Source organism: Nomascus leucogenys, chromosome 21 (assembly GCF_006542625.1).
Source record: "Nomascus leucogenys isolate Asia chromosome 21, Asia_NLE_v1, whole genome shotgun sequence".
Taxonomy (NCBI): domain Eukaryota; kingdom Metazoa; phylum Chordata; class Mammalia; order Primates; family Hylobatidae; genus Nomascus; species Nomascus leucogenys.
Genome location: NC_044401.1, coordinates 81,694,516 through 81,709,650, shown reverse-complemented (window position 1 = coordinate 81,709,650; position 15,135 = coordinate 81,694,516). Strand labels below are relative to the sequence as shown.

Here is a 15,135-nt window from a genome sequence, read left to right as displayed (position 1 = left end):
TAGATTCTGTTCAGACATGTTATAATAAGTTAGTACAAGTTTATTTTGGTGCAAATTTTTTTTGAAATCAATGTATAGTTTTTTCATAATAGGCATTTTCCATTAACTTTTTGAAGTCCTCTTGTATACTTGGGTATACAAGATGGGGTATTCTCACCAACAATGGGAATGTAAACTAGTACAACCACTATGGAAAACAGTGTGGAGATTCTTTAAAGAGCTAAAAGTAGAACTATCATTTGATCCAGCAAGCCCACTACTGGGTATCTACCTAGAGGAAAAGAAGTCATTATACAAAAAAGCTACTTGCACATGCATGTTTATAGCAGAACGAATCACAACTGTAAAAATGTGTAACCAGCCCAAATGCCCATCAATCCACGAGTGGATAAAGAAAATGTGATATATATATATGTGATATATATATGTGTATATATACGTATACACACACACACCATGGGATACTACTCAGACATAAAAAGGAACAAAATAATGGCATTTGCAGCAACTTGGATGGAATTGGAGACCATTATTTTAAGTGAAGTAACTCAGGAATGGAAAGTCAAACATCGTATGTTCTCACTCATAAGTGGGAGCTAAACTATGAGGGTGCAAAGGCATAAGAATAATACAATGGACTTTGAGGACTCAGGAGAAAGGGTGAGAAGGGTCTGAAGGATAAAAGACTACACATTGGGTACAGTGTACACTGCTCAGGTGATGGGTGCACCAAAACCTCAGAAATCACCACTGAAGAACTTATTCATGTAATCAAACACCACCTGTTCTCCAAAAACCTATTGAAAGAAAGAAAAAAGGAATGACTATAGGAAAAAAAACTTCAAAATAAAGTAGAGATTTTCCTCTTAAAAATATAATACTGAAATACCTAAAGGAGTAAATTAAAATAATCAATAATTCTAAAAAAAAAAACCCTCTCCCAACAAATAGTGCACCTACAGTACACTAAGGATGAGAACTGCATTGTTAAGGATCTTTTATAAATATTTCTTCTTGGTACTCATCCTGTGCATACATTGTCTTTGTCTACACTAGCTTCATCTTCACACACACACACACACACACACACACACACACACTTATAACTGATGGAGATACTTATCTTTCAGTGTTCCAGATAGGGTAAAGAAAATATTTTTCTTTAAGATTGGGTGCCAATCTGTGGGCCCTTATTTTGTGGCCCAAGTGAAAAAATAAGACAGGCGAAAATATTTTTGCAAATGCAACAGTCCCTGCATGACCTCGGCTGCAGGTACTGGGCAACCCTCTCTGCTGTAGGCCACTTATGGGGTGAGCTTGTCCTTCCCCACCAGTCTGGGCACCCTAGGGTGTTCATATAGTTGAAGAACTCTGCCTTCAGGCAGAAAACTCGAAAGACTGTCAGAGCTATCTGAAAAAATGCCCAGTGTTCTAAATCACTAGGTAATAGAATGGTGACTCTTGCAATATTTTTTTTCATAGAGATAAAGAATAAAAACTTAGTCTTTGTCTAGAGAAGAAGGTAAACAAAAAATAGACTAAACATTTCCCAAGTCCTAGTTCTAAGATAGTATTGGTAGAACTAACATAGATGTTTTTTAATTTGGTCTGGTAGCAAGACAGGGCTATCTTTTCTCTAATTTTTTTAAAACACTGCAGTTTATTTTCCTGTAATTGTCATATACAATTGGCAGTGGGATTTCTGTGATCAAAAGATCCTCTACTCATTCATTTCCATCACAAAAAATGAAGACATGTTATTTTGTATATGACGTAGGTAGAAACTGGAATTGTTTTCAGTATACATTAATTCAATAGATATTTATTAAGCTCCTACTCTGTGTGAGGCAATTTCTAGACACTATACAAGATACACAGGTAAGAAGGACAGGGCCACTCCTTCAAGAGGTATAAAGTCTAACAGAAAAATGATACCTAAAAAGTAATAACATCATAAGGTAGAAGATAGTAAATGTCATTTTAGGAATTTCAGATGTATTATTTTGGGGATTTAGAGGGCTGCACGGAAAACTAGATGTTGTCACATCATTCAGAAAACACCTTAAAATCAATGCATTTGGTAAGAAGTGTATTTTTCCACCTGTGGTGGGTCACAGTACAGCCTTTTCTTCCTTCTAGCAGTTTACTCAGGTGGAAAGCATTTCTCTTTGCTTGGCATGAGCAGTTGATTATATACGTAGAAATATTCATGAGTGTGTACATGGACATTCATCTTACATTTTTCCTAAGAAATACTCTGCTTTGGAGATCAGCCGAGAAGCAGATGGATTTAGCTGTGTACCCTGATGAGCATTCTCCTGGTTGCACTGCATTTCCACAGTAATACATTTCCATGCTATTTTAAATATATGGAAAGAATAAATAACTGGAGAATCTGGACAGGGTACAAAGGCTTGTTTGCCTTGGCTGCCCTAGAACTACTAATTCTGGTTTCAGATTCTGAAAGAGAAACTGGGATGAATGGGAAAGGCAAGATGACACAGGAGACTATATTTGAGTAGTGTTCTGATTTGCATTGGGTCAACTTCTCATTTAGAGAAGAAATAAATGGAGAATTAAAAAAAGTACAGTATTTATTAGGAGTGGGTACACTGGCATAACCCTATTCCTCTCTTTGCATTGTTATAAGAAGAAGAGGCATGCTTTTGCCTCTTTAATAAGGTAGAGATGATGTTTATTGATTTCATGTGTGTAATTCATTTGGGCTCAACATGTTCTGGGATGAATTTTTTTCTATATAACATATAAATTTGTTACGTGCATGAGAAGTTAGTGTACCATGACCTGGTTGAAAAATAACCACTTTTCTCCTTTTAGTTTATCATTTAGCTACTGAAAACCTATACAGCAATTGAATATAATTTGTCAGAGTAGCAAAGAAGTTGTCATGCCATTTTCACATTCCAATCATCTGTTCATCTGTTTCTCAGAAGAACAAATACAAAATGCTTTTGATTTAACTTAATATATTTTTTTGAAGTCCCAAATCTCTTGAACCGTTTGTCTTCTGGGCTCAGAAACATTTGTTTGTTAAATATTCAATCACGCCCCAGTGCCAGGAACATCAATAGAGTTTGCCTGATTAACTGTAGCACAGCATATGTACGCTGAAGATGAGAATGATTTCCCCAAGGAGCCATCACTTCCTCTGCCGAACTACATTTCTTAAAAGGACATGCAGATGGGCATTTGGACAATAATTTCGGGCTACACAAAATGGATTGCTCTTGCTGAGTTGTAATTTTAAACAGATAATTTTAATGACTCTTGAGGGCCACCTACTTGGGGCAGATGGGACCCAGGCTCTTTGTACCACAACTTTAATGTTGAGTGAATCAGAATAGAACTCTATTTTAGCCTTTGTAAAAGTGGATGATCATATTTATTTATATTTCAATGGAGTTTTAAATTCAATCCACCATGAAAAAAAATCTTATATAGCAGTCTTGAAAGTTCTGTAAAAAAACACATCTGCAATATTCAAAATACACTTTTGATGGTAGTTTTGAATTTGTAATTGAGATTGAGTCAACAGGAGTTTTTAGTTTTGTCCATCATGTTACTAAGTGTGTGGATTGACAGCACCTTTTAGTTGAACAACAGCACTAGCAAACAACAGAGCTAGTATATGTATACTTCTGTTGTTGACTAAAGAGCACAATTATTTGCACAAATTCAGCTAAAGACAGTCCTAACAGAATGAAAAAAATAATTTCTTCTTTGATGATAACAAGACTGGCAATTCAAATGTATCTTAATGTTTTCATAACAACCATCCCCAAGAAGTACTTGTGCTTCTACTTGAATTTGGTAGTAAATGATGAAAGTAATACAATTTCCTCTGGGTGACAAAGATACGTGATAGTTGTGTCTTATAATACATTTTACAAGTCTGTAAACAAATAAAAGGCAGTTACCACAGTTTTAAACAAGTAACTAACCTGCAGCATGCCTGATGTTAAAAAGGTTTGGCCAAATTATTTTCGTGACATCTTTACCTACAGCAAATGATACTTTACAGACAAATCCGCATAAGTTACAGGTACTGTGTGGGAAGGGCACAATCATCATATGAATATTTTGGCAAGTGATTAGGCTTTCCTAATTTTTCAAGGCAAAACATATTTTTCTGTAAGTTAGACTTCATGTTCTTTTAACTGACACTTTAAAGGGAAAACTACTATCTACAAGCAAATGCTTATCTGAAAGATGACTATCATTTAGCAAAAATGGTAGAATATTAGATTGCAAATAGACAAGCATTTTGTAACCTTCTTCATCTGCCTATAACAATGCAAAGCCAAGTCACAAGGACCAAGAGACCTGTGACTTTTTCAGAAAAAAGCTTCAACAGATAATAATAAAGACATGTAGATGTGAACAGCCTAAAAAGATTACTCATACTGAGTAAATATTAATTTGCCTGGTAGGTATACAGAGTATGTTATGTTCTAATTCATAATACATAGGAATAAAAATGCAGGGCAGTATATTCAAAACAGAGTCTCTTCATTTTTTCCCAACACATAAACTAAATTTAAAAATATTTAAAGGCCACATAGAAATAGAAGAAGACCACTGTGGACTAAATATTCCTTTCCACCGTGTGTACGTAAGTGTGTGTGAGAAAGCAATTAAAAATCATTACTTGGCCAGGCGCGATGGCTCATGCCTGTAATCCCAGCACTTTGGGAAGCCGACGTGGGCAGATCACGAGGTCAGGAGTTCAAGACCATCCTGGCCAACATGGTGAAACCCTGTCTCTACTAAAAATACAAAAATTAGCCAGGTGTGGTGGTGTACCTGTAATCCCAGCTACTTGGGAGGCTGAAGCAGGAGAATTGCTTGAACCAGGGAGTCGGAGGTTGCAATGAGCAGAGATTGCGCCACTGCACTCCAGCCTGGCTACGGGGCAAGACTCCATCTCAAAAAAATAAATAAATAAATAAATAAAAATAAAAAAAGAAAAAAATAAAAAAAAAGGAAAAAGAAAAAAGAAAAACAAAATCATTACTCAAGTATGTAGGGGTGTTTATAGTATAATCCAGAAATATATGCTAACAAAAAGTATATAAAATGAAATAGCTTAAATACTGACTGCTAAAAAAAAACCCTTGAAAGCAATGACAAGAAAGCTGGGAGGGTGGACGAAAATGGTCATTTTAATCTGCTGTTTGTATATTTATCCTTTGCAGGCTTCCATAGAGTTAGAAGGAGAGAAGATACAAAAGCCTTCCAGCTAATCTGAACACTACAGGTAGTCAGTCCACATAATTCATGTCCAAATATGAACAATTTTGGGGGTCCAAACGTTCCAATTTGGACGGTTACACAAGACAAATTACTTGGCCTTGCAAATATCTACTTCAATATGTGATACACAACCAGAATTCAGGGAAAAAATGGTAGTATTTCTAGGTGAGAACTTGAATTAGGGGAATAATAAGATATTAATATAAGGCTAATGATTTCAAGCTGCAAAACCAGGTGTATACACTAGAAGCCACGATGGGAATAATAACACAAAATACAAAATAGAGATAATAACAGTTGCATGCTTTTGTTTCTTTCAGATGTTGCAATAATATGAAAAGCACTCTATTTTAATAGCTTTCCTAAAAAATTCATTTTACATGGTAGTCTTGATTTTATAGCTCACTAGGAAATATTGTTTCTGTAGTATATTTGTCAAATAAGAACAACTTCAAAATTAATTGAGTACCAGAAATATTAGTAGATATGGCTGCCTATGGAATAAAATATATGATAAAGCAAAGAGTAAGGTAAGGTTATATGCAAAAAATTCATACTTTTGAGGCTCCAACACTAAGATCTCAGATGTGAATTAATGATTAGCAACTTCAATTACAAAGACAATGTATCACTGAAAGCTAATTTTAATTAGCTTTTACTATTGTATGGGTACTTGTCTTCTATCCTAATAATATGATTTGATTTTGCCTAGTTTATATGTTACTGAATATATCTATTTTTCCTTTAAAAATACTCAATGGCCTAACATCAAATAAAATCTTTTAATTACACGTTATAAAACTTCAAGCATAATAATATAATTGTTATTCATTTGTCCACCATTATTTACAACTTGACATTATGTTTTCCTGAAGTATAATTATACAAAGATAAGGATATAACATTCTAAAATAATGCAATTAATAGTAAGGATGCCTCAATTAACTAAACTGATTTTTCTTCAAAGACTATCTGTAAATAAACATTGTAAATATGTAGCCTAATTTCCCATTGATTTATACAATTAATAAATAGAAGAAGCTATCCTACAGGAAAAGAAATTACCAAAAGTACAAAAGAAGAAAAAATCCAATTTTGTTAAGAAGGTATCATTACACCTGCTAAAACTTGTTTAAATATAGCCTAGCATTTTTGTTGGTCCTATTTTTGTATCTTAGCTTGTATCTTGTTAGTCTCTGTACCAGCAAACTCCAAAGCTTGATAATGCAGCAGGCATCTCCCCTCTCTCTGGCTGCCACTCTTAGTAGGCTCTGACTAAAGGTTGGCGAGTGCCAGTGCTGGCAATGGGATGGTCTCACCACAGACTCTAGCCATATGCTACTGGTCACCTTGATGGGCATGGCACAGGGGTGACCAGACAGCCCTGCCAGTGAAAGCTTGGGTAATGCATGATAAATTTGTTTTCAGTTTTATGTAGTTGGTAATAAATACACGTCTGCATAATAAACGTTGAAGGATGTCAGAGGCAGAGTAGCTACAGCAAAAGAAAGCATTAAGTGATATCAAATTAAAATATTCAGAGATAGTATTCTTCATTTTCCCATGAAGCTCTACTGTTTCCTCTAAAGGCTTAGCCTTCCTATAGATGGAAGAGGTAAGTCCTTCATGTGGTGTATTTAAAGGGCAGGTTACCCATAATACTTCCCTCATAGTTTTCCAGAGAACTACCATTTCCCACCTGCCATGAAATGCCCACTATTAGAGTAATGCTTTTGGGTTAGTAAGAAAGATGGTGCTGTGCATGTGGGAAGGGGATGAGCCTATTCTATTCATAAAATGAACTGAATTAATTAGCCAATTTAGACCATGGAAGGGTTATCGGCTGGGATGAGGACACTACTAGGTGCTGAAGACAAATGTCCATGTTTTTATAGCTTTATGTTATTAAAGGTGAAAGGAACAAATGTGTCCAGCAGCAACACTTAAAATGCTAGCATCAAATGCACTATTTATGTATAAAAGGACTTGCAGTAGGTTATGTTTGGTATGACTAATTGTTTCATCACACTCAGAAGCAAGAATATTGTGAAAAGAGGATCCTCTATGCACTTTGCTGAAGAAACTCATTAAAAGTTGAAAAAACCCATAATTACTGCTTAAACAATCCCATTATATTCTCAACTGCCGCCAAAGGTTGGTGCTATAGACTTAATCTGTGCCTCACTGCCCAAAAAGGATTCTTAATCAGTTACAGTTATAAAAATAGTTTGTGGGCACATATAAAAAGGTTTTCTAGTTATTTCTATAATTTCTATATAGAAAAGCTTTGTACATTTTCACTAACCCTAAAGTTGATCGTATTCTGCTTTTAGAATAAATTTTTCCAGAAAGTATTAACGACCATCGTTAAAAATAACGCTGAAGAAAATCCACAACTAAATGTACGTCATATAGGGAAAAAGTTATCAATGTATTAGGTTTTAAACAAATATTTCCAAATTATATTCAGTTTGATTTGAAACATTTTAAAACTTTTAACGAATTTACTAATTTATAGGATATATTTGTATTCTAAATAATTGGAAACAGAAAATTTCCTGTAAGGCAAGTCCCAGCACTAACCCACGATTCATTATCTAAACTTTAATTGGCACAACTCTTCAAATTCTGGGACCATATGGAAAATAATGAGTCCTAATAGGTCTAAGGTGAAAAGATGGCAGGGGAGTAAGGAAGCCAGAAAACCATCAATTTAGAATGCTTAGCAACTGCAACACAATTTCCCCAGAGTTCTAGAACAGTATGTTCTCAGTGTTTTACTGGTCTTGCCATCATAGCACTAAACTGCATATCATTTCTCATTCTGTGATTCAGAGATTAGAATGAAAAAACAGAAAGAAACCCAAAACTGGTTTCTATAATTAAAAGTGAAATTGGCTGACTGTTAATTAAAAAAAAAAAAAGACAGTAGTTTAAAGTTACCATAACAACCTGATGCAACTGTTGACTGACATGGCAATCTGTTGCATTTTTATAAATAGGACTTGATTTTCCCTCTTTCGTTTCAACTTGTTTTAGTGCTTACTGGAGCTAAGGAAACAACTGTGCTTCAATACTACTTCACTTATCAAGCAGTGTACCTCTTCACTGCTGTCGCCACCGTAAAAATCATCCTCTGATTGGGTGTCTCTGCTTGTCACACTGTTATCCTCTTTCATATCCAAAATAAATGAGAGCTCCTCTGGGGACATAGTTTGAGTCTTTCCATGAGGTGCTGATCGTGGTCTTGACGAAAAAGTGAAAATGTCCTTTGGAACACTCTGGGATTCCTCTGCCTGCTGGTCATGTTCCCTCTCTTTGCTGGCTTCCAGCCACAGGTGTGATGGGTTGCAGGAGTCATCATCCAGAAGTAGAGACTGTCTGCTGGATGCCAGATACGAAATGTGATCAGCATTTTCAGGAAAGATCCACTCATCTGACAGTTCGAAAAGATGACAAAAATTAGAGCAGTGCTCCATAAAAGTGTTATTTTTATTTATTTATTTTTAGTTTTAGTTTTTGAGACAGAGTCTCCCTCTGCCACCCAGGCTGCAGTGCAGTCACGCGATCTTGGCTCACTGCAACCTCCGCCTCCCAGCCTTCGTGATTCTCCTGCCTGAGCCTCCTGAGTAGGTGGGATTACAGGTGCACACCATCACGCCCGGCTAACTTTTGTATTTTTAGTAGAGATGCAGTTTCACCATGTTGGTCAGACTGGTCTTGAACTCCTGACTTCATGATCTGCCCGCCTTGGCCTCCCAAAGTGCTGGGATTACAGGCATGAGCCACCGCGCCTGGCCAAAAGTGTTATTTTAGGCAGGTAGTTAGGCTAAAATTTCTTGTTGTTGAAACAGATTTATCAAATAACGCAAAGCCAAGGAAGGCAATTTATCAACCATCTTGTAACCTGCTAAACACTCAACCCTTACATCAGTGCCTATAGCTACAGGCAACTCATTTGCACTTCCTCTCCATTTGAGTTGAAACACTGACCAGGAAATTTATAAGTCTGAAATAATTATCATCTGTCTTGCAGCAAGTTCTTTATAGGACAACCTTATTAATTTGACATCCCAGAGGGGGAAAGTCTTCCAAATTTAAAAGGGGTCGAGTTACTAATATCTCCTTTTAACTGCAGGAGGACAGAGTACTTAACCAGCTTCTTTAAAAAAATATCTGGTCTTAATTCAGATTACAAATCATGGAGGAGAGGAAGCCATGACAAGGTTGGCAGTCATTTCCTCTCTATTCTACTGATTCAAACAGGACAGTTCACAGACTAAACCAAGCAGACTTTTCAAGTAATAGTAAATTCACAGAAATATTTGCTAAGCCAAGCAGTGGATTCTGCTGGGTGAAAAAGGCCTTTATGTTTAAGTTTATAAGAGACAATGTTTTGATATAAAAACCTTTTAGCACATTATTGTTTTCTTTAAAATACTGTACACTACAGGGAAATATATCAAAACTTTTAAAGACTTCAATCTTTTATACCACATTGAGATAGAGTTTATAGCTCTATGATCCTGATGAATTGAAAAGGACAGATCTTTATAATGATATCATTGAAAGCATGCTTTCTTCTTTAGAATGACAGCAGGAAAAAAGTGAGCATTTTCTCAATGTAGTCTATTTTTTTTGAAATTTGCTTTTTTTTTTTTTCAGGTTATTTCACTGGTAAAATCTTGCAGAATCACAATGTGGACATGGTAATTTTACATCTGATTCTTGAATCGTATTATATTTATGATCACAATAAAAGTAACCAAGAGAGATCTAAGATTTGCAACTCTAAAGCCTGCAATGCAGAAGCAAAAGAACCCACAAACATCTTTAATAAAAATAACTTTGACGGTACAAATAAAACACAATTGCCTTTATCTGTTTCTTAACTTACAGCTACCATTACATAACATAACTTGGCTGTAAAAAGGGTGATCAGTGTATACTTCCTAGAGAATACCTACTAGGGACAAGGCTTTCATATATTGAGGGACATGAGTCTGTAGGCATATGGCCAATGGCAGGCTGAGTCTAGTTCTTCTGACCACCTTCACAGAGGGGTGCAGGGGCATATGGTCCTGACTCACTGCAGCTTTGGGCCAGTGAACTCAACGGATTCACCGGGCTCCCCTATTTTGGACAGCAAACCCTTTTGCATGGTGCTGGGTACCACGACAGGTGCTTTGTAAGCAAATTAGGTGCTTTATAAATGCAGAGAAATGTTACAAAAGTCAATAGGTTGCATTATGTATATGGATATGTGAAGAAAATGCAGGAAAAGATACTGAGAATCTTCATTATGCACTTAAACAATTTGTATGACCTATTGCCAAACATATTATCAACTGTCAAAAAGTCAAAGTAAAAGGAGTGTTTTACACCAAACTAACTCTAATTATCTCACTGACACATGCTTTTTATGGAATTTGCAGTTTTACCTCAAGTATTTCCATATCAATTGTAATGAATAATTTGGTGAGTTTTCTTAGAAAAATATGTAAATTACTGTGTAATCACAATATTGCAGCAAACAAGATAAATGCAAGAATGATCACCTAAACATCTAATTAGTTTTTCCACACAGTCAGATTTATGCTAGAGACACTAATTGCACCTAACATTTTAATGAAGGTTTCAACATTGCATAAATAAGACTGACAAACCACAAACAATTTTCATTTATTTTCTTTTTTCCCTTGCTCAAAAACAATTTGCCTTTGTAAAAGTGGCACACACCTGCTAGGCAAGATATGTTGACGGGCTCAATGCTCTCAGCTCCAACCATCTCCATTATAAAGAGGACTGGAGAAATGCAACAATTGGTCATCTTTGGGGAGGGTGACCGTGTCATGGGAAAACGTCAGTTTTAAACTTTCATTCTGAACAGGATGACCAGTACGTTAAAACTTGAAAATAAAAAAATACTCTTTCATCCATTAAAGTTTGACAAAAAATTGAGGTTAAATAAGAAGATTTACACAAACTTACACATTTTAGCAAATCGGCTGCATCACCACTTTTCAAAATGACTGGATTTGAAATATTTACCATATTTATATTTTATTCATTATTAACAGATTCGTTGTAATAAAGATGCCAACCTGATTGATCAGGAGACTGGGGTCCTAGAGTGCTGGAGTTCAACAGCTCTGCTCCTTGTTGGGACACAGTGGTGAGGATAGTTGATGCTTTATCTTCACTCCTATTATTTCCTGAAGAGCTACCTTTATTGAGATAAATATTTTCCATCTATTACTTCTTTTGAAATTTATAAAAAGTAATTTTAGAAGAATGGTTTACTTTGGTATACTTTACTATTTGATCATTTAAAAGCAAATTAGAGGTAACAATATGAATTACATGCAGTTCTTTTTTTCAGTAGACTGTTTTAAGCTGCATTTTTATAGAGGTTCACCTTAAAATTCTTTGATACTTACATAGGGATATTTTAGATTAAAGTTTTACAATATGTGATAAAAAGAATGCCAAAACCCATAAAATTTTTAAAGGATCTTATATTTTTTTCCTTGGGTTCCATATGAAATGAAGTGAGTTTTCTTTAAATTTTAATTCTTACTAAATGGGACTCTTTTTGCCCAAGTTTTTTTCATCAGCATGTTAAGAAAATGGATCTTAAGGCATTATTTCAAAATTAATTTTTCTATCTACTCTTTTATAAAAAGCATGAAATCTAGCAGGCTAAATTTCTGTCAACCCAGGAATCTTACATTTTTGAGAAATTATGCTAACAGATGTGTACATGATACACTGGGTGGGATTCAGGATAGACTGATATATGTGTATACTAATCTATATTTACATGCCTCGAATCCAATATTTAAGGGAATAACTATAATGGCCACGTATCTGTCTAATGCTTTACCGGTTGCAAAGAGTTTAAATTTTAACCTAGAGTATAACATATGGTGAAGAATCCAAAGAGAGAGACAGCAAATATAAACAACAATCTGAAAAGAGCCCAATTTAAAAAGACACAAACGAAACATAAAAATTATAATAAAGTTCCATTTTAGTAAAGTCCGCTAGTGGGAACTTCTATCACATTTGGGCCCTTTTTTTCAAAAACAATAATTTAAGCTAATTCAGTCTTTGAGAGTAAAAGTAGGAATTCCTTTATTTCTGTGGTACTGTCTTTTTAATCCAGCAAATCTCCATTAGGGCTCTAGAGCAATTCTTTTGCAGAAAATTTGATTTCCATAATCCTTGTAGAACAGACATTTATATTTTAAATGGATTGGTTCATAATCCTTTGAAATTTACAACCTGCAGAGAGAGATTCGATTGCCCTGAATAATATACAGATATAAGATAAGATTGAAATAGTGCCATACCACTGGGTGTCTCTGTCTTTTCTCTGCTGGTACTTTTTAACCGTAATCTTCTTCTGTTATTATTCTTATCTGCTGATGGTTCTTGAGGGGGATGCGGATGCATAGTATGTAGATTGGCTGCTACATTTTCATATCAAAGAACAAAAGCCAGAACAGAAGGTGCTATATGGCTTGAAGTAACTCAGTAAATATAATTATCGCTATAATGAGAATATTCATGTATAATTTTGACATAACGTGAAGATACATAAAAAATACAACTTCATAGAAAATAGGCATTTATTCCTATTCCAATATTGGGATCCTATCAGGCTTTCAAAATTACTGAAACACTTTATTCATATAATATAACCTTATAGAAGGCTAAAGTAATTTGACTAATGTTAATCATATAACATGGTATATTAAAAACCATTAAAAAATGAAACTGACAGCCAACACAGAAAAATTACTTCTTCCTTTAAAAGAGGAAGTGTCGATAACTATACTTTCAACAAGAGCTTAGAGAGCAGCTTCCAAAAGAGCCCTGGAGAACTGAGGTCAAGCTGAAGAAGAACTTTTAAGTATGATTTAATTTTGCAATAATAATAATCATAGCAGCATTTAACATTTCCTGAATGCTTAATTTCTTGGTGCAATATGATACACTTAACTGGTTTTTCCCCTCAATCCTCACAACGACCCTTTGAGGCACCTGTTATTTATTATTAGTATTAGTGCCGGTAGTAATGCCATTCCCATTTTACAGAGGAGAAAACTAAGGTTCACAGTGTTTAAGAAACTTGATCAAGGCCTCACTGACAGGTAGCTAGGACTGGGTTTCTATTTATCCATTTCCTTATTTCAGTTCCATACTCCACGAGGGAAATTTTCTGTGACACTGGTCATTAATTTGTAAATAATATAAAATGTACTTAAATGTCCTCTCTTTTCAACTCTCAGTAAAGTCAGATCAGTAAGGGTAGAAAAAGCGACAGGGAATTCTAAGTCTTGGGTTCTGGTCTAAATTATTTCTAAAGCTTACAAACTGCAAATCACTTTACCTCTTTGCTTGACTTTAAATCTCTATCTGTAAAATGGAACAAAAATCCTTTTTCACTTACAGGGTTTATTTTGATTTTGTTGTATCAGTGAGAGAAAAGAAAGAGTACCTTACAAATGGAAGAGATTAATTAAAAGATAATATTAAGCTAAGAACACTTAAAATGCACATGGCATTTCCAAAATACAGTGATAATGGACTGCTATTTTATTTCTGCATCAGTTGTCATAAAATAAAACACAGGGTATTATAGCAATTTGAAATAATGGAGAAAATAGAAGGATAGATTTCAGAAGCTAATATAAGAATTTCAAATATATTTCAAAATCAACCACCCTTTTCATTATTAAATGACAATTCTCTAGACTTAAGATCTAGACTTGAATATAACTGCTGATTTATCTTAACAAGAACATTTCTCACTATTTTCACTGGCTATCAATCTTTATGCATGATTCTTTCTTACCTTGAATAGGTACAGTCTGCTTTATTCGGTGAATATTTTCTTTATTTCCTTGCTCCTCAGACTCAGGTATCAGCAAGGCTGACATTTCTGTACCATTAACACACTTCTCTACAGTGGACGGCTGGCATGATCGGTTATTTTTGGACCCAACGGATCTCACTGTCTGTAAAGATAAGGAATTAATCCGTACATTTTAAAATATAGCAACTACATTTGTTTTCTGTAGAAGCTATATAGAAAACATAATATTTGGACCAATGAAGAGTGAGAAAAAAACTAGAGGAAATGAGGTTAAGATGTGAAGAAAAGGTAAATTATTATAGGAAATTAGAAATGGAAGGAGAAAAATAATCAGATAAAATAGAAGACATGCAAGTCTCCTAGACACATAAATTAAAATGTGCTTATTTGCTACACTCCATCTTCAGTAGGTAGAAGCCGAATTAAAAATCACTGCATATGTCAGAAATTCGGAGGAAATTAAAAATAAAAAACCTAACATTTGAGAATCTGTTCATCCTAAGGTGTCTGGTTATGATCCAACTCCTCTGAAAGAGACGGCAAAATGTGCTCACTTATATTTGCCTTTAAATTTTGTGAACATATTTAATGAAAAGAATACTCGAAAATGTTAATTATGTTGATATGACAAAAAGGAAACACTTTTGAAGTCTTTTAAAATCCAGAATTTCTGTTCCAAATTTATTCAAGCCTTCTGCTTTTGGCTTGTAGTGTCTGTCTGTCTGTCTGTCTCTCCCTCCCTCCCTCTACAAGGGGAAGACACTCTTCTCTTACCAGGTCACTCATGCTTAGATAAGCTCTCCAAACCTTGCTCCTACCTCGCTGGATAGCCTCATGTTATTCCTTCTGCCAGAGAGTGGAGGTGGCCCAAGAACTTTGGATCCAAATGCGATATGACAAACATCTTGACTTTTACTGTTCCGTGTACTACTTGTTCCTCTGTTAATGAGCTGATCTGTTTTGTTAAAGGAAGGTAA

General features: G+C 34.9%; 1 protein-coding gene and 1 long non-coding RNA gene across 6 annotated transcripts in view; one reads left to right on the top strand and one right to left on the bottom strand.

The window, feature by feature from the left end:
- Window positions 1-15,135, bottom strand: part of C21H3orf67 (chromosome 21 C3orf67 homolog) — a 277,954-nt gene that overhangs the window by 98,094 nt on the left and 164,725 nt on the right. For all 5 annotated transcript variants that reach the window (XM_030801948.1, XM_030801947.1, XM_030801951.1 and 2 more), the window contains 5 exons: window positions 14,977-15,113; window positions 14,138-14,300; window positions 12,630-12,749; window positions 11,379-11,501; window positions 8,376-8,710 (listed from right to left, as the gene is read on the bottom strand). In XM_030801948.1, the coding sequence (XP_030657808.1) occupies window positions 8,376-8,710; window positions 11,379-11,501; window positions 12,630-12,749; window positions 14,138-14,300; window positions 14,977-15,113 (878 nt within the window). The remainder of the gene's footprint in view (window positions 1-8,375; window positions 8,711-11,378; window positions 11,502-12,629; window positions 12,750-14,137; window positions 14,301-14,976; window positions 15,114-15,135) is intronic.
- The window catches only part of LOC115832146, a 173,699-nt gene that overhangs the window by 26,855 nt on the left and 131,709 nt on the right, over window positions 1-15,135 (top strand). The gene's annotated exons all lie outside the window — the stretch shown is intronic.